General features: G+C 43.2%; 2 protein-coding genes across 3 annotated transcripts in view; both read right to left on the bottom strand.

The window, feature by feature from the left end:
- Positions 1 to 128: 128 nt before the first annotated feature.
- LOC139369534 (zinc finger protein 436-like) lies at positions 129 to 12,241 on the bottom strand. Of its 2 annotated transcripts, XM_071108778.1 has the most exons (10): positions 12,171 to 12,241; positions 11,607 to 11,795; positions 7,420 to 7,476; positions 5,914 to 5,973; positions 5,518 to 5,757; positions 3,891 to 3,977; positions 3,390 to 3,473; positions 2,020 to 2,156; positions 1,629 to 1,862; positions 129 to 1,427 (listed from the first exon to the last, which is right to left on the bottom strand). In XM_071108778.1, the coding sequence occupies exons 2-10, from the start codon at positions 11,782 to 11,784 to the stop codon at positions 984 to 986; spliced, it is 1,521 nt and encodes a 506-aa protein (XP_070964879.1). In that variant the 5' UTR covers positions 11,785 to 11,795; positions 12,171 to 12,241; the 3' UTR covers positions 129 to 983. The 2 variants fall into 2 exon arrangements, with proteins under 2 accessions (XP_070964879.1, XP_070964880.1); XM_071108779.1 differs by lacking the exons at positions 3,891 to 3,977; positions 5,518 to 5,757 and having other exon boundaries at positions 367 to 1,427; positions 12,171 to 12,236.
- Positions 12,242 to 14,255: 2,014 nt separating this feature from the next.
- Positions 14,256 to 22,101, bottom strand: part of LOC139370023 (oocyte zinc finger protein XlCOF6-like) — a 12,134-nt gene continuing 4,288 nt past the window's right edge. Inside the window, exons 4-5 of the mRNA XM_071109316.1 lie at positions 16,332 to 16,544; positions 14,256 to 15,458 (exon numbers count right to left, since the gene is read on the bottom strand). Coding sequence (XP_070965417.1) covers positions 14,374 to 15,458; positions 16,332 to 16,544 — 1,298 coding nt within the window. The 3' untranslated portion in view covers positions 14,256 to 14,373. The remainder of the gene's footprint in view (positions 15,459 to 16,331; positions 16,545 to 22,101) is intronic.

Genomic DNA, 22,101 nt, shown 5'->3' with positions numbered 1-22,101 from the left:
TCAATAGCACCACCTACAGGACGACAGGGGAAACTACGGACTGCATTGTGAATGCGACTCAATAGCACCACCTACAGGAAGACAGGGGAACTTAATTATTTCAAACTGTTTTCACAGGATGAAACGCATTGGTAGAATAGTTTAGTGTTATTTATTAAAATCAGATCAATACTCAGATAATAAGAGACAAAATCAGTAAACTGTGTTTACCAGAGAATGTGTTCATTAGTACTGTAGTATAGTATACACTGTTTTGCGTCCCTAATGGCACCCCACGATCAATATCAGATCGTGTACATTCTAAATGGATGGATGACATTTTACCATTAAGACCATCACTACCTTCATATTCACACAGGGTCCCAAATGGCACCCTATTCCCTATTATATAGTGCACTACTTTTAGCCAGAACCCTATGGGTCCTGGTCAAACGTAGTGCACTAAATTGGGTGTCATTCAGGACTCAGATAACAATTTCTTGTCAAACATCACATTCTCTGACACTTTAAAAAGCTCATATTTGAGCTCACGGAGTAAACAACTGACGTTCTGCAAAAGGGAGGAATAGTGTAGGTCCTGAATGGTGTCCCTACTCCCTTTATAGTGCAGTCCTTTTGACCAGAGCCCAGAGTGAATGGTGTCTCGTTTGACCAGAGCCCAGTGTGAATAGTGTCTTGTTTGACCAGAGCCCAGTGTGAATAGTGTCTCGTTTGACTAGAGCCCAGTGTGAATGGTGTCTCGTTTGACTAGAGCCCAGTGTGAATGGTGTCCCATTTGACCAGAGCCCAGTGTGAATGGTGTCTCGTTTGACTAGAGCCCAGTGTGAATGGTGTCTCGTTTGACTAGAGCCCAGTGTGAATGGTGTCTCGTTTGACCAGAGCCCATAGTGAATGGCAGTAAAACCTCCCATCATGATCACAGTTCAGACACACATTGGCACGTTTCCAGTACTCTTATTTCGTAGTCCGCTTAGAGAGGACTTTTATTTTGAAGCCACCGCCACCCCCGTGTCTTCACTAGGAGATGATTGGACAGTGTCTCTCATGTGACACTCTTGGTGCCTCTTCAGCTGCCCTGACGCCGTGAACCCTTTCCCACATGCGCTACACAGGAAAGGCCGCTCCCCTGTGTGTGTCCTCATGTGTAGCTTCAGACTCCCCGGTGTGGTGAACCCCTTATCACAGACAGTACAAGGGTACGGCCTCTCTTTAGTGTGTGTGATCTGATGCACTTTCAGGTTGCCAGATTGGGCGAAACTGGTCCCGCATATGGCGCAGATGAATGGTTTCTCTCCGGTGTGTGTCCGCTGGTGGCTCTTCAGGTCTCCAGCACGCAAGAAGGTTCGGCCGCAGAAGGAACAGCAGAATGGTTTCTCTCCGGTGTGGGTTCTCTGGTGGGTCCGCAGGTTCCCCAGCTCCGTGAAGCTCTTCGATTGGAGACAGAAACAAAAAGACACAAAAATGAAAATTAAAAGAGGGGAAGCAGAGAAATATCGCACATATAAACGGATCTACAGCTTATAAGACTTGCTTTTCAAAGAGAATGGCAAATCTATAACTCGCATTTCTATCTGAAAACTGTTGGTTCGTACACAAAGCTACATAAGGTAACTTTAATTGACACGCACCTTGCCACACTGGCAAATGTGGTAGGTCTTCTGCCCCGTGTGGAGCAGCTTGTGTTTCTTCAGGTCGTGGGCTCGGGAGAACCGTTTCCCGCACTCTGAGCATTGGTGTGGTTTCTCCTTGGTGTGTGTCTGCAGATGGGTCTTCAGGTTGCCGCGGATGGCGAACCCTTTACCGCATACGGAGCAGTGGTGGAGGTTCTCCCCTTTGTGGATCATCTGGTGGCACTTGAGCGACTTGTATCAAAACAAACTTTATTTAGATCATTACTTACAACAAAATGCAGTGCAAAGTGCTTCCCATACATAAAATCAATAAACCGTGAGAAAGATAAAAACAAAACAGCAGACGAGGAGTAAATAGATCAATTAAGACCATAAAACAACAACGAACCTTGAAGTAGGAGAAGCTTTTCCCACAGTCATTGCAGTGGTACGGTTTCTCCTCCCGGTGAGTCTGCTGGTGGTCTTTATAGTGGGCCAGCCGGGAGAAGCTTTTCTGACACTGGGAGCACTGGTACGGTTTCTCCCCTGTGAATAGAATAACTTCATTTTTTTTAATAAAGTTTATATTGATTTAAACTGGTGTTGAGAACAACGTTGCAGAAGCAGGCGGCAGTGAGGGGACGAAGAAACAGATAGGGGAGTTTCTCTCTGCGCTTAGTTATAATCAACTTAATGTTAAAAAAAAATTACAATAAAATAAGCTAATGCAATTGAAGGCATGTATCAAATACTTGCTCATATCCAACCGTTATACTAATTTAAAGCAATAGTCGTGTGTGTGGTCACCTAAATGATCATTTCAGCACTGACTTGATTGGGACAGCGCCACCACAGTGCTTTAAGAAAAGTGTGGGTGACTCGTCTTGATAAATCAATTAACTAAAATGGCAGATTATTATTTATTTCTTTAATTCGCTGAATCTTCGTTTGGATATTGGACAACAATTAGGCCGGGGAAATGTTAGCCAAGTGAGTAACTCGATTCCAGTTTGCTCATAGATTAAGTGATCAGAGCATTTTGCCAGCGTATTATGTAGCCTAACAAGTGGATTCTGCTCTTCTCTGGCGTGGCAGCCTGTCCTCCTCCCAACCAAAAGTCTGTGTCTTGTCTGATAATCAGTCAATGAGATTTTATTCAACTTAAATCGCTGTCTGTACATCAGAAAGAATTCACAACCCCCTTGACTTTTTCCTAAATGTTGCATCATGGCCACAAATGTCTCTGGCCCAGCCAATACTGGAATCCTGGCTGCTACTGCGGCTGAGAGAGAAACATAGTGGGCTGAAAAGGTGGGCAGACTTCCATAGTCCCCCCCCCCCCCCCCCCCTTAACACAGCATGGCAAGCCTGAAACCGTCGGGCTGAGAATGAGAACTCTACACAGAACACATACCAATGATATGGGAGACATAAACAAGATGAACATAAATACCAATGACATGGAAGACAGAAACAAGATGAACAGAAATACCAATGACATGGAAGACAGAAACAAGATGAACATAAATACCAATGACATGGAAGACAGAAACAAGATGAGCATAAATACCAATGACATGGAAGACAGAAACAAGATGAGCATAAATACCAATGACATGGAAGACAGAAACAAGATGAACATAAATACCAATGACATGGGAGACAGAAACAAGATGAACATAAATACGTTTTCATTTAAAAGCCGGTACAAAACGTTGAGTGTCTTTCTGAGATATATAAACCTGAGAGGTAAAACGGCACATGTATAATATAACTGACCTGTGTGGATGCGCTGGTGGATCTTGAGGTTACCCTGCGCAGTGAAACCTTTCCCACACTCGGAACACTGGAACGGCTTCTCTCCTGATAAATAGACGGACAGACAGACAGAACGTTTCAATGTCACAAATAACAGATTTTAAGAAAACACATTGAGGCCCAATCAAAGAGAGTTTTGAGACACTGGTAACATTTGTAGGCAATTATAATATTAATATCTGTTATAATACATTACAGCATATCATTAACATCATGTATTTTTATTTAATTTGGCAAGTCAGTTAAGAACAAATTCTTATTTACAATGACGGCCTAGGAACAGTGGGTTAACTGCCTGTTCAGAGGCAGAACCACAGATTTTGACCTTGTCAGCTCGGGGAATTCCATCCAGCAACCATTTCGGGTTACTGGCCCAACGCCCTAACCACTAGGCTACGCTGCCGCGCCCTGATCATCAACAAACATCATCCTCTATACACCTGGAAGAAGGAGCCACTACACCTGTGTGGGTCATCTGGTGTTTCTTCAGCCCTCCCAGACTGGTGAAAGTCTTCCCACACTGGTGACAGACGCGGTTCACCCTCTCTCCTAGGGATGAGTTAGAGGTACTGATAAAGTCGATCAAGAGCATCCATATATATCGATTCCAACATTTTGTCATCTAAGCCAGAAATCTTGCTTGTTTGTAGGTGACCAAATACTTATTTTCCACCATAATTTGCAAATAAATTCATTAAAAATCCTACAATGTGATTTTCTGGATTTTTTTTTCTCATTTTGTCTGTCATAGTTGAAGTGTACCTATGATGAAAATTACAGGCCTCTCATCTTTTTAAGTGGGAGAACTTGCACAATTGGTGGCTGACTAAATACTTTTTTGCCCCACTGTATATCGATTCCAACATTTTGTAATCTAAAAATAATACATTTAAGTGATATTTCCCATTGCTAGAGTTGTGATAATTGGCAGGCATGGTCTGGTCTGGTGGATGTTGAGTTGTGATGTTATGGCAGGCATGGTCTGGTCTGGTGGATGTTGAGTTGTGATGTTATGGCAGGCATGGTCTGGTCTGGTGGATGTTGAGTTGTGATGTTATGGCAGGCATGGTCTGGTCTGGTGGATGTTGTGATGTTATGGTAGGCATGGTCTGGTCTGGTGGATGTTGTGATGTTATGGCAGGCATGGTCTGGTCTGGTGGATGTTGTGATGTTATGGCAGGCATGGTCTGGTCTGGTGGATGTTATGGCAGGCATGGTCTGGTCTGGTGGATGTTGAGTTGTGATGTTATGGCAGGCATGGTCTGGTCTGGTGGATGTTGAGTTGTGATGTTATGGCAGGCATGGTCAGGTGGATGTTGTGATGTTATGGCAGGCATGGTCTGGTGGATGTTGAGTTGTGATAATTGGCAGGCATGGTCTGGTCTGGTGGATGTTGTGATGTTATGGCAGGCATGGTCTGGTCTGGTGGATGTTGAGTTGTGATGTTATGGCAGGCATGGTCTGGTCTGGTGGATGTTGTGATGTTATGGCAGGCATGGTCTGGTGGATGTTGTGATGTTATGGCAGGCATGGTCTGGTCTGGTGGATGTTGAGTTGTGATGTTATGGCAGGCATGGTCTGGTCTGGTGGATGTTGAGTTGTGATGTTATGGCAGGCATGGTCAGGTGGATGTTGTGATGTTATGGCAGGCATGGTCTGGTGGATGTTGAGTTGTGATAATTGGCAGGCATGGTCTGGTCTGGTGGATGTTGTGATGTTATGGCAGGCATGGTCTGGTCTGGTGGATGTTGAGTTGTGATGTTATGGCAGGCATGGTCTGGTCTGGTGGATGTTGTGATGTTATGGCAGGCATGGTCTGGTGGATGTTGTGATGTTATGGCAGGCATGGTCTGGTGGATGTTGAGTTGTGATAATTGGCAGGCATGGTCTGGTGGATGTTGAGTTGTGATAATTGGCAGGCATGGTCTGGTGGATGTTGAGTTGTGATAATTGGCAGGCATGGTTTGGTGTACTGAATTTGGCGCTGTGGTGCAATAAGGCTTGAGCACCACTATGGCTGCTTACAGCTATATTCTATCTTGTAATAGTCTATGCCAAATACTGAAAAATAATAATTGTTCACAATAACCTGTGTGGATGGTGAGGTGTCTCTTCATGTCGTCTGAGCGTGAGAAACATTTCCCGCAGACGGAGCACTGATGGGGTTTCTCTCCGCTGTGAGTCTGTGTGTGCCTCTTCAGGCTCCCCACGGTGATGAAGGTCTTGCCACACTGGGAGCAATGGTGTGGCTTCTCCACTGCACTCTGAGCGTTCAAACTCTGTTCATTCTCCCCGTCTAAACTGTCTGTGTCCGAGTTGGCGCCCCCTCCTGCTTCCGTGACAACACTACAGGTTAAATACTGTAGGGGACCGTGTGCATCTCTTAAGATCAATGTTCTCTTACGTAAACACTATCAAAGTGGATACAACCAAAGCTTTTATCATCCCCATGAATGGTTATTGTGGCCTGAGGCCTGTAACCAACCTGAGTTGGTCTCATCTCCGCCACCTCCCTCCTCCGCAACTCTTTTAACAATAGAAAGCCCTGTTAAAATACAGATTCACATGAATAGAACCGATAATATACATCAGAACCTCTATAACAGGCAACCAGGTAACCAGGCAACGGGGGCCTGAGTGTCTGCTGATGTATATTATTTCTGTCAATCAGTGTTTGATATAGACATGGGTAACTAGGAGTGTACAATAATGAGTGCAGAAGGTTAGGAGCACAGAGGACTATCCTCACCCATTCCAGCTAGCTACTGTCCTGCTACTACCCAGAGGACTCTCTCCCACCCCATTCTAGCTAGCTACTGTCCTGCTACTACCCAGAGGACTCTCTCCCACCCCATTCTAGCTAGCTACTGTCCTGCTACTACCCAGAGGACTCTACTGTACTACTACCCAGAGGACTCTACTGTACCACTACTACCCAGAGGACTCTACTGTACCACTACTACCCAGAGGACTCTACTGTACCACTACTACCCAGAGGACTCTACTGTACCACTACTACCCAGAGGACTCTACTGTACCACTACTACCCAGAGGACTCTACTGTACCACTACTACCCAAAGGACTCTACTGTACCACTACTACCCAGAGGACTCTACTGTACCACTACTACCCAGAGGACTCTACTGTACCACTACTACCCAGAGGACTCTACTGTACCACTACTACCCAGAGGACTCTACTGTACCACTACTACCCAGAGGACTCTACTGTACCACTACTACCCAGAGGACTCTACTGTACCACTACTACCCAGAGGACTCTACTGTACCACTACTACCCAGAGGACTCTACTGTACCACTACTACCCAGAGGACTCTACTGTACCACTACTACCCAGAGGACTCTACTGTACCACTACTACCCAGAGGACTCTACTGTACCACTACTACCCAGAGGACTCTACTGTACCACTACTACCCAGAGGACTCTACTGTACCACTACTACCCAGAGGACTCTACTGTACCACTACTACCCAGAGGACTCTACTGTACCACTACTACCCAGAGGACTCTACTGTACCACTACTACCCAGAGGACTCTACTGTACCACTACTACCCAGAGGACTCTACTGTACCACTACTACCCAGAGGACTCTACTGTACCACTACTACCCAGAGGACTCTACTGTACCACTACTACCCAGAGGACTCTACTGTACCACTACTACCCAGAGGACTCTACTGTACCACTACTACCCAGAGGACTCTACTGTACCACTACTACCCAGAGGACTCTACTGTACCACTACTACCCAGAGGACTCTACTGTACCACTACTACCCAGAGGACTCTACTGTACCACTACTACCCAGAGGACTCTACTGTACCACTACTACCCAGAGGACTCTACTGTACCACTACTACCCAGAGGACTCTACTGTACCACTACTACCCAGAGGACTCTACTGTACCACTACTACCCAGAGGACTCTACTGTACCACTACTACCCAGAGGACTCTCTACTCACCCGACTTCACTGCTCCTCCTTCCTCCTCATCCATGTCCACTTTCACAACGTTACGCCCTGGTGGAGAACACAAGATACAGTACTGAAAACAGACCGTAGTGATGAATACACTAGCCTGAAAACAGACAGTAGTGATGAATAGACTAGCCTGACTGAAAACAGACAGTAGTGATGAACAGACTAGCCTGACTGAAAACAGACAGTAGTGATGAACAGACTAGCCTGACTGAAAACAGACCGTAGTGATGAACAGACTAGCCTGACTGAAAACAGACAGTAGTGATGAACAGACTAGCCTGAAAACACAGTAGTGATGAACAGACTAGCCTGACTGAAAACAGACCGTAGTGATGGAAAGACTAGCCTGAAAACAGACAGTAGTGATGAACAGACTAGCCTGAAAACAGACAGTAGTGATGAACAGACTAGACTGAAAACAGACAGTAGTGATGCACAGACTAGCCTGACTGAAAACAGACAGTAGTGATGAACAGACTAGCCTGACTGAAAACAGACAGTAGTGATGAACAGGCTGAAAACAGACAGTAGTGATGAATAGACTAGCCTGAAAACAGACAGTAGTGATGAATAGACTTGCCTGAAAACAGACAGTAGTGATGAACAGACTAGCCTGACTGAAAACAGACAGTAGTGATGAACAGGCTAGTCTGAAAACAGACAGTAGTGATGAATAGACTAGCCTGACTGAAAACAGACAGTAGTGATGGAAAGACTAGCCTGAAAACAGACAGTAGTGATGAATAGACTAGCCTGACTGAAAACAGACAGTAGTGATGAACAGGCTAGTCTGAAAACAGACAGTAGTGATGAACAGACTAGCCTGAAAACAGACAGTAGTGATGAATAGACTTGCCTGAAAACAGACAGTAGTGATGAATAGACTAGCCTGAAAACAGACAGTAGTGATGAATAGACTAGCCTGACTGAAAACAGACAGTAGTGATGAATAGACTAGCCTGACTGAAAACAGACCGTAGTGATGGAAAGACTAGCCTGAAAACAGACAGTAGTGATGAATAGACTAGCCTGACTGAAAACAGACAGTAGTGATGAACAGGCTAGTCTGAAAACAGACAGTAGTGATGAATAGACTAGCCTGAAAACAGACAGTAGTGATGGAAAGACTAGCCTGAAAACAGACGGTAGTGATGAACAGGCTAGCCTGACTGAAAACAGACCGTAGTGATGGAAAGACTAGCCTGAAAACAGACAGTAGTGATGAACAGACTAGACTGAAAACAGACAGTAGTGATGAACAGACTAGCCTGAAAACAGACAGTAGTGATGAACAGACTAGCCTGAAAACAGACAGTAGTGATGAACAGACTAGCCTGAAAACAGACAGTAGTGATGAATAGACTGAAAACAGACAGTAGTGATGAATAGACTAGCCTGAAAACAGACAGTAGTGATGAACAGGCTAGCCTGACTGAAAACAGACCGTAGTGATGGAAAGACTAGCCTGAAAACAGACAGTAGTGATGGAAAGACTAGCCTGAAAACAGACAGTAGTGATGAACAGACTAGAAAACAGACAGTAGTGATGAACAGACTAGACTGAAAACAGACAGTAGTGATGCACAGACTAGCCTGACTGAAAACAGACAGTAGTGATGAACAGACTAGCCTGACTGAAAACAGACAGTAGTGATGAACAGACTAGCCTGACTGAAAACAGACAGTAGTGATGAACAGACTAGCCTGAAAACAGACAGTAGTGATGCACAGACTAGCCTGACTGAAAACAGACAGTAGTGATGAACAGACTAGCCTGAAAACAGACAGTAGTGATGAACAGACTAGCCTGAAAACAGACAGTAGTGATGAACAGACTAGACTGAAAACAGACAGTAGTGATGCACAGACTAGCCTGACTGAAAACAGACAGTAGTGATGAACAGACTAGCCTGACTGAAAACAGACAGTAGTGATGAACAGACTAGCCTGACTGAAAACAGACAGTAGTGATGAACAGGCTGAAAACAGACAGTAGTGATGAATAGACTAGCCTGACTGAAAACAGACAGTAGTGATGAACAGGCTAGTCTGAAAACAGACAGTAGTGATGAATAGACTAGCCTGAAAACAGACAGTAGTGATGAACAGACTAGCCTGACTGAAAACAGCCCGTAGTGATGAACAGACTGAAAACAGACAGTAGTGATGAATAGACTAGCCTGACTGAAAACAGACAGTAGTGATGAACAGGCTAGTCTGAAAACAGACAGTAGTGATGAACAGACTAGCCTGAAAACAGACAGTAGTGATGAATAGACTTGCCTGAAAACAGACAGTAGTGATGAATAGACTTGCCTGAAAACAGACAGTAGTGATGAATAGACTAGCCTGAAAACAGACAGTAGTGATGAATAGACTAGCCTGAAAACAGACAGTAGTGATGAATAGACTAGCCTGACTGAAAACAGACCGTAGTGATGGAAAGACTAGCCTGAAAACAGACAGTAGTGATGAATAGACTAGCCTGACTGAAAACAGACAGTAGTGATGAACAGGCTAGTCTGAAAACAGACAGTAGTGATGAATAGACTAGCCTGAAAACAGACAGTAGTGATGAACAGACTAGCCTGACTGAAAACAGACAGTAGTGATGAACAGACTAGCCTGACTGAAAACAGACAGTAGTGATGAACAGACTAGCCTGAAAACAGACAGTAGTGATGAACAGACTAGCCTGAAAACAGACAGTAGTGATGAATAGACTAGCCTGAAAACAGACAGTAGTGATGAATAGACTAGCCTGAAAACAGACGGTAGTCATGAACAGGCTAGCCTGACTGAAAACAGACCGTAGTGATGGAAAGACTAGCCTGAAAACAGACAGTAGTGATGAACAGACTAGCCTGAAAACAGACAGTAGTGATGAACAGACTAGCCTGACTGAAAACAGACAGTAGTGATGAACAGACTAGCCTGACTGAAAACAGACGGTAGTGATGAACAGACTAGCCTGACTGAAAACAGACAGTAGTGATGAACAGACTAGCCTGAAAACAGACCGTAGTGATGAATAGACTAGCCTGAAAACAGACAGTAGTGATGAACAGACTAGCCTGACTGAAAACAGACAGTAGTGATGAACAGACTAGCCTGACTGAAAACAGACAGTAGTGATGAACAGACTAGCCTGACTGAAAACAGACGGTAGTGATGAACAGACTAGCCTGACTGAAAACAGACAGTAGTGATGAACAGACTAGCCTGAAAACAGACCGTAGTGATGAATAGACTAGCCTGAAAACAGACAGTAGTGATGAACAGACTAGCCTGACTGAAAACAGACAGTAGTGATGAACAGACTAGCCTGACTGAAAACAGACAGTAGTGATGGAAAGACTAGCCTGAAAACAGACCGTAGTGATGAACAGACTAGCCCAGGGAAATTCCAGTCCTCTGGGGCCTGATTGGTGTCCCACTTCCCCCCATTCCTACCTAGCAAACACACCTGATTTAAACTAATTGCATTTTAACTGAAGATCGTGATTAGATGATTATTGGAGTCAGGTGTGTTAGCTGGGGCTGGGACAACACTGTGACATTAATCAGGCCCTGGAGGACTGGAGTTGCCCAGGCTAGCCTGACTGAAAACAGACAGTAGTGTTGATGAAAGACCATCAGCACTATGAATAAACTAGCCTGACTCAAAACAGACAGTAGTGTTGATGAAAGACCATCAGCACTATGAATAAGCTAGCCTGACTGAAAACAGACAGTAGTGTTGATGAAAGACCATCAGCACTATGAATAAACTAGCTTGACTGAAAACAGACAGTAGTGTTGATGAAAGACCATCAGCACTATGAATAAACTAGCTTGACTGAAAACAGACAGTAGTGTTGATGAAAGACCATCAGCACTATGAATAAACTAGCCTGACTGAAAACAGACAGTAGTGTTGATGAAAGACCATCAGCACTATGAAGAAGCTAGCCTGACTGAAAACAGACAGTAGTGTTGATGAAAGACCATCAGCACTATGAAGAAGCTAGCCTGACTGCCAGTCTGTTTCTGCGGTCTTGTCAAATCACACTCCATAAGGAGTTGGTAATATAGGGAAAACAGGCTGGCAGTCAGGCTATGAAGAGGCTACACAGCACAGTAGAGTTTATTGTAGCCCAATATTTACTTGACTCAACACCTGAACTTACCAGAGTCTACATCATCGCTACCCTCTTCCTCTTCGTCAGCCTCCTCCTCGTCATTACCATCATCATCTTTGACAGCCACACTGAGTTCCAGTGTTTGACTGCAGTCTTCCAGCTTCATCGTCATCTCTGGACGTCTCTGGGCCGGGTCACTAGCATCCGGGGATTCCGGATCAGACATGGTGCCACAGTCTTAAATATGAAGAGGAGATATGTGATCGATCGATCGATTCAGAAAACACACTGACGTCTAGCTATCTAACGTCGTTATTGTATCAGATATGAGTCTACGCTTGCTAGTTCGCTGCTTGCAGAACATTGGAGGAAAAACAACGACGGTCACTGATCTAGTTAAGGTTAGCTAGTTACTGAGACGGGAATAGCCTGCACATGTTGTAGATTATACATCCTCTGTGGCTACTGACTAGGTGGAGGACGTGGAAAAAAAAGAAGCCATAGGCGCATCCTGGTTAGCTCGACCTGACGCTTCCCTGGCTGGTAGTCGTTCTAGTAGCTTAAACACTGATATAGGATGTTGGGTACAAATTTCAACGTTATACAGATTACCTGGGATAGGTTTTCTTCAATTATTTGACATGGAGGAGGGTCGGGGAATCCAACTGTAAACTTCCGCCTGTATGAGGAAAACGGTGTGTTCACGAGCATCACGTATGCGCAGTCTTTGCGCTTCTTTCACTCTGTTTGGATTGTTTTTATTATGATTTATTTATATTTAACTAGGCAAGTCAGTTAATAACAAATTATTATTTATAATGACGGCCTACTAGTCGGTAGAGCAGTATACTATTCGGCGTACAGTAGTATTGGTGTAAAAAGGAGATACATTTATCAGATGCTTTTATCCAGAGCGATTTACAGGCGCAATTAGGCAAGACTTCTTGACTTTTTTATTTTAATCTAAGATATTTCTAGAAAATGAATGTGTCTAAACTACTTGGTAAGCTCAACATTTTTAAACGTCTTTATTTTTTAAGGATAATTGTACTGCTGGATAGGCCTCATCTTGGACAACCGAATTAATCCCCAAAATTGCCACCAAGAGAGGTATTCATTCATTTTATTTTAGCATTTCTACACTCCACATGTTAAAAGTCTCTGGGGGCGGTTTCCCAGACACAGATCAAGCCCAGTGCTGGACTAAAAAAGCACTTTTTCACTATAAATTCTCCATTGAGAATGCTTTTTAGACAAGGACTAGGCTTAATCTGCGTCTGGTAAACCACCCCTCAGAGAACCCCAAACAAAGAACAGCACATCACGCAGTTGGCGTTTATTGTCATAACATATACTGACATGGTCACATTGTGTCACATCAGATCATGTGTATGTTATTAAGCCCATTTTCACATCAGCAGGTGTCACAAAGTGCTCTTGTCCAGGGCTGAACTCTGACCCTTTGTGGTCAACAACAAAAAGCTCCAATGTTGAGTAAAGTATTTTGACTATTTCAACTGGAATAAATGCTGCACTTGGTAACAATCACCAACACAATTGCAGTTAAAATAGAATACTATAGCCTACCATGACCATAAATGCAGATACCCTGCCTAAAACCACAAAGGACAAGCAATGCAGAGGCATAATCAAAGGGACTAGGAAAAGCTCCCTAGAAAGGCAGAAACCTAGAGAGGAAGCAGGCTCTGATGGGTGGCCAGACCTCTTCTGGCTGTGTCGGGTAGAGAGGAACCAGGCGCGGAGGCGTGACCAGACCTCTTCTGGCTGTGCCGGATAGAGATTTAAGAGTCCATGTGACCATTAAGGACAGATCGTTCATAGATGACCAGCAGGGTCAAATAATAACCACAATGGCAATAATGGAAAGGGGGATACCTAGTCAGTTGTACAACTGAATGCCTTCAACTGAAATGTATCTTCCGCATTTAACCCAACCCCACTGAATCAGAGAGGTGCGGGGGGGGGGCTGCCTTAATCGACATCCACGGCACCCAGGGAACAGTGGGTTAACTGCCTTGCTCAGGGGAACAGTGAGTTAACTGCCTTGCTCAGGGGAACAGTGGGTTAACTGCCTTGCTCAGGGGGACAGTGGGTTAACTGCCTTGCTCAGGGGAACCGTGGGTTAACTGCCTTGCTCAGGGGCAGAATGACAGATTTGTACCTTGTCAGCTCAGGGATTCGATCTAGCAACCTTTCAGTTACTGGCCCAATGCTCTAACCACTAGGCTACCTAAAGAGGGCAACATGATGTAACACATCATTATATATATCATTACTGTCTTCATATATGGCGTTAACCTAGAGAAGCTTTATGAAGGCTGTATCGCTAAATGAAGCACTACAAATTCAGTCATGACTAGTGAGACGTTGAAAAGCACATTTGGAGCACAATTTCAGATGACTTTTATTTTGAAAACCCATGTCCTTAAATGGATTTATAGACTGTTTCAAATGTAGACCCTCCACTGGTACGTGCCCGAGGCCCAGCGATGCTAGTGTTAATGAGAGCAGCAGAGAAACCTGGATTTTTTTCTCAATTCCTCAGTCCTCGAGTCTTTGCATTCTCTCTCCTCAGCTTCTTCTCAAAACTCATTGGAGGAGAAGGTCTGAGGGGAGGGACTTTAGATATTCTCCTCCAATACAGTTGAGGAGGTGAGGAGAGAGGATGCGAGATAATCGAGGAAAGATGAATTGAGAAAGGATAGGCCTCAGTGACTAAAGTACTGGCCACTGGTCTCATTGAGGACATGTGTTTTCCAAAATAAAAGTCCTCCAGACAAATTGTAGGCTTTTCCTATGTCATGTCCAAGGAGGCTGTCATCTCGCTTGTGTGATGCTCCTGGTGTTTCTTCAGCAATTTGGGTACATGGAACCCTTTCCCACACAGGCTACAGACATACGGCTTCTCCCCTGTATGGAGCCTCATGTGCACCTTCAGACTCCCCGGTGTGGTGAACCCCTTATCACAGACAGTACAAGGGTACGGCCTCTCTTTAGTGTGCGTGATCTGGTGCACTCTCAGGTTCCCAGACTGGGCAAAACGGGTCCCGCATATAGTGCAGACGTACGGTTTCTCTCCAGTGTGTGTTCTCTGGTGGCTTTGAAGGTCACCAGCCCGTACGAACGTCCGACCGCAGTACGAGCAGCAGAACCTCTTCTCAAGGTTCTTGAAGTGCGTCCTTGCATGCGTCTGCAGCTTCTCTACATCCGTGAAGCTCTTACCGCAGTCGCAGATGTGGTAGAGGACCTCTTCCATGTGTAACTTCTTGAGCTTGTGTTTTTTCAGGCACTGGGATCTGGCGAAGCGTTGTCCGCAGATGGAGCACTGATGCGGTTTCTCCTTGGTGTGGGTCAGTAGGTGGGTGTTGAGGTTCCCTCTGATCGTGAAGCCCTTCCCGCAGTAGGAGCAGTGGTGGAGGTTCTCTCCTGTGTGGATCAGACGATGAACCTTGAGGGTTCTGAAGTGGGAGAACATCTTGCCACAGTCATCACAGTGGTATGGTTTCTCGATACGGTGGGTCTGTCTGTGCTTCCTATACTCCAACAGGTGGGCGAAACTCTCCGGGCACTTGGAGCAGTGGTATGGTTTCTCTCCCGTATGGACTCGCTGGTGGATCTTGAGGTGCCGTAGCAAGGTGAAGGTCTTCCCACACGGATGGCAGACGTGCTTGGTTTTCTCTCCGGTGTGGATGGTCATGTGTCTCCTCAGGTCGTCGGGTCGTAAGAAACACTTCCCGCAGACAGAGCACTGATGTGGTTTCTCTCCGCTGTGAATCAGCGCATGTCTGTTCAGCCGCGTCTTTGTGAGGAACCTCTTTCCGCACTCGGAGCAGCGGTGGTGCTTCTCAGAGATGTCGGTGTCAGATCTGGCAACCTCTCCTGTTTCAATGACAACATTATAGGGGTTAGAGACGCTGCTAGGACAGAGAGGAGAGAACAGCATCACTTGCATGCTTAACAATATACTGTACATACAGTAAAATACTATAGCGACCTTAACCCAACACCTAGCAAACTCGTCAAGAGGTTCAGATCACTGTTGGGTTGACAGTCTCCTGGACCCAGTTTGGTCCAGGACCATACCGACCATACTGGTCGGAGATACACCCCAAATTTGCTACAATACCATGTACCTGCACCCATAGAGATCCTACTCAATTATTAGAGGGGCTGTGTTGTGAACCCTCAAAGTTCCATAATGGTCTGAAAATGGCAGCCATCTTGGTCAGGGAGAAATCCAACCCAGTCTAATTGGAATGAATGGCAGTAGATGATGCATTTCCTGCTTTAACTGACGCAGGAAAATAAAAGGCATGTGATGCATCAGAAATTGGGTAATATAATTAGTCGACCTAAAATATTGGTCATATACAGGTTTTATACAAATTTTCCGTATAATTAGCCTCTAAAATATATGTAAACAAACCCACAATGTCTCAATGTGTGCTCTCTTGGAAAGCAGTGAGTGTTTTTATACGATACAATATCAGTACTTGCATTTTACAACTTGTCTAAGTCCTATCAACAACTGATGTCAGAAAGTGTACAGCTGTGGATTGACTGCATTGTTTTAATGGAATGTTGGCAGCTATTTTTTTTAAGCTGTCTGGAATAGCTAGCTAACAAGCAAACAGTGGAGATCATCTTCAAATTCCTTGTGTTACACAATAGCATGTACCATATGTACACATATAATACCTGTACCATAATAAATCAAATAGTTTAACATCAGGGTATGGGTGTTTCTCTCACCTTTGTGAACCACCTGGTGTCGTCTCAGGTCATAGGATCGCAAGAAGGCCTTCCCGCAAATGGAACAATGGTGGGGTTTCTCTCCGCTGTGGGTCATCGTGTGTATCTTCAAGCTGCTGGCTGCAGTAAACCGCTTGCCGCACTGGGAGCAGAGGTACGGTCTCTCCGGGTCAGGGTCCCCAAGGCTGTCTGGGTCAGAGCTGGCACCCTCTCCTGTTTTAATGGCAACATTACAGGGGTTAAACACATGTTTTCTATTTTATATGCTATACTATGCATCGGTATCTAAAAAGGTAGAAAGGATAGTTGACTTCTCCTAAATGTATATTCTGATCTGAGTTGGTTCTACCCACACCTTCCTCATAGATGTATGTTCTGATCAGCGACTACTGGGATATTCAAGTCCGGGCTCTGGCTGGGCCACTCAAGGACATTCAGAGACTTGTCCCGAAGCCACTCCTGTGTTGTCTTGGCTGTGTGCTTAAGGTCGTTGTCCTGTTGGAAGGCGAACCTTCGCCCCATACTCTGGAGCAGGTTTTCATCAAGAATTTCCCTGTACTTTGCTCCGTTCATCTTTCCCTCGATCCTGACTAGTCTCCCAGTCCCTCCCGCTGAAAAACATCCCCACAGCACTGCCACCACCATGCTTCACCATAGGGATGGTGCCAGGTTTCCTCCAGATGTGACGCTGGCATTCAGGCCAAAGAGTTCAATCTTAGTTTCATCAGACCAGATAATCTCGTTTCTCACGGTCTGAGTCCTTTAGGTGCCTTTTGGCTGTCATGGGCCTTTTACTGAGAAGTGGCTTCTGTCTGGCCACTCTACCATAAAGGCCTGATTGGTGGAGTGCTGCAGAGATGGTTGTCCTTGTGGTAGGTTCTCCCATCTCCACAGAGGAACTCTGGAGCTCTGTCAGAGTGACCATCGGGTTCTTGGTCACCTCCCTGACCAAGGCCCTTCTCCCCGATTGCTCAGTTTGGCCAGTTGGCTCTAGGAAACCCTTCACCATATCTGTGTCGTGACACAGTCCTGTCTCTGAGCTCTAAGGACAATTCCTTCGACCTCATGGCTTGGTTTTTGCTCTGACATGCACTGTCAACTGTGGGACCTTATATAGACAGGTGTGTGCCTTTCCAAATCATGTCCAATCAATTACATTTACCACAGGTGGACTCCAATCAAGATGTAGAAACATCAAGGATGATCAATGGAAACAGGATGCACCTGAGCTCAATTTCAAGTCTCCTAGCAAAGGGTCTCTGTTTTCATTTTTAATACATTTGCAAACATTTCTGAAAACCTGTTTTCGCTTCGTCCTTATGGGGTGTTGTGTGTAGATTGATGAGGATTTAAAAAAAAAATGTGTTTAATCTATTTCAGAATAAAGCTGTAGTGTAACAAAATGTGGGAAAAGTCAAGTGGTCCGAATACTTTGCGAATGCACTGTATGTAGGTAAGTAGCCTTCCACAAGCCTTGGCCTGTACAAGCCGGAACGGCTCATAGGACAGGAGGCATCCCCTGTTTCTGAAGCGTGAGGCAGAGGCAGGAGATTATGTAGTGTTATGTATATTTTATGGATATCATGTATTTTATTTGTTGTGTTTTATTTCCTGTTTGGACCCCAGAGGGGTCCCAGTAAATCCCAGTAAATACTACTAAATACTACACAACTTATTCTGAGACCTGGACCAGGCTGCATGTAGCTGGTTTGAAAACTATTTAAAAGGACAACCAGTCATATGAATGTGGCTCACCTTTTAGTCAGTTACATTTCTATGGCAGCGAATCCTTCAGAACTTACCTCAGACCAACTCTATCCTGAATGAATCCTTCACCAACTAACCTCAGGCCAACTCTATCCTGAATGAATCCTTCACCAATTAACCTCAGGCCAACTCTATCCTGAATGAATCCTTCACCAACTAACCTCAGGCCAACTCTATCCTGAATGAATCCTTCAGAACTAACCTCAGGCCAACTCTATCCTGAATGAATCCTTCACCAACTAACCTCAGGCCAACTCTATCCTGAATTAATCCTTCACCAACTAACCTGCTCCCGGGCAGGCCAACTCTATCCTGAATGAATCCTTCACCAACTAACCTCAGGCCAACTCTATCCTGAATGAATCCTTCAGAACTAACCTGCTCCCAAGCAGGCCAACTCTATCCTGAATGAATCCTTCACCAACTAACCTCAGGCCAACTCTATCCTGAATGAATCCTTCACCAACTAACCTCAGGCCAACTCTATCCTGAATGAATCCTTCACCAACTAACCTCAGGCCAACTCTATCCTGAATGAATCCTTCAGAACTAACCTGCTCCCAAGCAGGCCAACTCTATCCTGAATGAATCCTTCAGAACTAACCTGCCCAACACTATCCTGAATGAATAGTCTGAACCGCGAGTTGAGGACCAATGAAATCAGAATCCCTCCCTCTTGCAAAGAGTGCGTCATCATCTCCTTCATTTGAGGAAGAAGACTGATTAAATATGTTATTAATTAAATGTTTGTGTGTGATTTTTATTTATTTTTACAAAAAAAAAAAAACTATCACATGATTTAGTAATGACAGAATGCATTTAGAAACTAAAATAAACATTTATTATTATTATTATTTTAACAATAAGAATAAACATTCTTTATTATTGTATATTCATGTGTATATGAATGGGTAGTTTAATGGGTTTATTGTATATTAATGTGTATTAATGTGTATATGAATGGGTAGTTTAATGGGTTTATTGTATATTAATGTGTATTAATGTGTAAATGAATGGGTAGTTTAATGTGTTTATTGTATATTAATGTGTATTAATGTGTATATGAATGGGTAGTTTAATGGGTTTATTGTATATTAATGTGTATTAATGTGTATATGAATGGGTAGTTTAATGGGTTTATTGTATATTAATGTGTATTAATGTGTATATGAATGGGTAGTTTAATGTGTTTAATGGGTTTATTGTATATTAATGTGTATATTAATGGGTAGTTTAATAGGTTTATTGTATATTAATGAGTATATGAATGGGTAGTTTAATGTGTTTAATGGGTTTATTGTATATTAATGTGTATATTAATGGGTAGTTTAATAGGTTTATTGTATATTAATGAGTATATGAATGGGTAGTTGAATGGGTTTAATGGGTTTATTGTATATTAATGTGTATATTAATGGGTAGTTTAATGTGTTTATTGTATATGAATGGGTAGTTTAATAGGTTTATTGTATTTTAATGTGTATATGAATGGGTAGTTTAATGTGTTTAATGGGTTTATTGTATATTAATGTGTATATGAATGGGTAGTTTAATGTGTTTAATGGGTTTATTGTATATTAATGTGTATATTAATGGGTAGTTTAATGTGTTTAATGGGTTTATTGTATATTAATGGGTATATGAATGGGTAGTTTAATAGGTTTATTGTATATGAATGGGTAGTTTAATAGGTTTATTGTATATTAATGTGTATATGAATGGGTAGTTTAATGTGTTTAATGGGTTTATTGTATATTAATGTGTATATGAATGGGTAGTTTAATGTGTTTAATGGGTTTATTGTATATTAATGGGTATATGAATGGGTAGTTTAATGTGTTTAATGGGTTTATTGTATATTAATGTGTATATGAATGGGTAGTTTAATGTGTTTAATGTGTTTATTGTATATTAATGTGTATATGAATGGGTAGTTTAATGTGTTTAATGGGTTTATTGTATATTAATGGGTATATGAATGGGTAGTTTAATGTGTTTAATGGGTTTATTGTATATTAATGTGTATATGAATGGGTAGTTTAATGGGTTTATTGTATATTAATGTGTATATGAATGGGTAGTTTAATGTGTTTAATGGGTTTATTGTATATTAATGTGTATATGAATGGGTAGTTTAATGTGTTTATTGTATATTAATGTGTATATGAATGGGTAGTTTAATGTGTTTAATGGGTTTATTGTATAGTAATGTGTATATGAATGGGTAGTTTAATGTGTTTAATGGGTTTATTGTATATTAATGTGTATATGAATGGGTAGTTTAATGTGTTTAATGGGTTTATTGTATATTAATGTGTATATGAATGGGTATATGAATAGGTAGTTTAATGGGTTTAAATAAAATCACATTTTATTTGTCACATACACACGGTTGGCAGATGTTATTTGTCACATACACATGGTTGGCAGATGTTATTTGTCACATACACATGGTTGGCAGATGTCAATGCGAGTGTAGCAAAATGCTGGTGCTTCTAGTTACGACAGTGCAGTAATAACCAACAAGTAAACTAACAAATTCACAACGACTACCTTATACACACAATGTAAGGGGATGGAATATGTATCTATAAATATATGGATGTGTGATGGCCGTGCGGCACAGGAAAGATGCAATAGATGGTATAAAATATAGTATATACATATTTTTTAATATATTTTTTTAACCTTTATTTAACTAGGCAAGTCAGTTAAGAACACATATATATATATTTTCAATGACGGCCTAGGAACAGGGGCAGAACGACAGATGTGTACCTTGTCAGCTCGGGGGTTTGAACTTGCAACCTTTCGGTTACTATGAGATGAGTAATGTAGGATATGTAAACATATAAAAGTGCCATTGTTTAAAGTGACTAGTGATAACATTATTAAATCCATTTATTAAAGTGGTCAGTGATTTGAGTCTGTATGTTGGCAGCAGCCTCTCTTTGTTAGTGATGGCTGTTTAACAGTTGGTTGGCCTTGAGATAGAAGCTGTTTTTCAGTCTCTCGGTCCCAGCTTTGATGTACCTGTACTGAACTCGCCTTCTGGATGATAGCGGGGTGAACAGGCAGTGGCTCAGGTGGTTGTTGTCCATGATGATCTTTTTGGCCTTCCTGTGACATCGGGTGGTGTAGGTGTCCTGGAGGGCAGGTAGTTTGCCGCCGGTGATGCGTTGTGCAGACCTCACTACCCTCTGAAGAGCCTTACAGTTCAGGGAAGTGTAGTTGCCCTACCACATGGTGATAAAGCCTGACAGGATGCTATCAATTGTGCATCTGTAGAAGTTTGTGGGGGTTTTAGGTGACAAGCCAAATTTCTTCAGCTTCTTAACCATGCTATCTGTGTGGTTGGACCATTTCAGTTTGTCCGTGATGTGTACGCAGAGGAACTTAACTTTCCACCTTCTCCACTGCTGTCCCGTCAATGTGGAAAGGGGGGTGCTCCCACTGCTGTTTCCTGAAGTACACGATCATCTCCTTTGTTTTGTTGACATTGAGTGAGAGGTTATTTTCCTGACACCACACTCCGAGGGCCCTCACCTCCTCCCTGTAGGCCGTCTCGTCATTGTTGGTAATCAAGCCTACCACTGTAGTGTCGTCTGCAAACTTGATGATTGAGTTGGAGGCGTGCATGGCCACGCAGTCATGGGTGAACAGGTAGTAACAGGAGAGGGCTGAGAACACACCCTTGTGGGGCCTCAGAACCCCTCATAGCCTGGTTCCTCTCTAGGTTTCTTCCTAGGTTTTGGCCTTTCTAGGGAGTTTTTCCTAGTCACCGTGCTTCTACACCTGCATTGCTTGCTGTTTGGGGGTTTAGGCTGGGTTTCTGTACAGCACTTTGCATATTAATGTGTATATAAATGTGGAGTTTAATGAATTGATTGTATATGAATATGTATATGAATGGGTAGTTTGTGTTTATTGTATATTAATATGTGTATGAATGGGTAGTTGAATGTGTTTATTGTATATTCATGTGTATATGAATGGGTAGATG

This window comes from Oncorhynchus clarkii, chromosome 17 (genome assembly GCF_045791955.1).
Source record: "Oncorhynchus clarkii lewisi isolate Uvic-CL-2024 chromosome 17, UVic_Ocla_1.0, whole genome shotgun sequence".
Taxonomy (NCBI): Eukaryota; Metazoa; Chordata; class Actinopteri; order Salmoniformes; family Salmonidae; genus Oncorhynchus; species Oncorhynchus clarkii.
The sequence above is the reverse complement of the archived record's forward strand: the minus strand, read 5'-3'. Positions and strand labels throughout refer to the sequence as shown.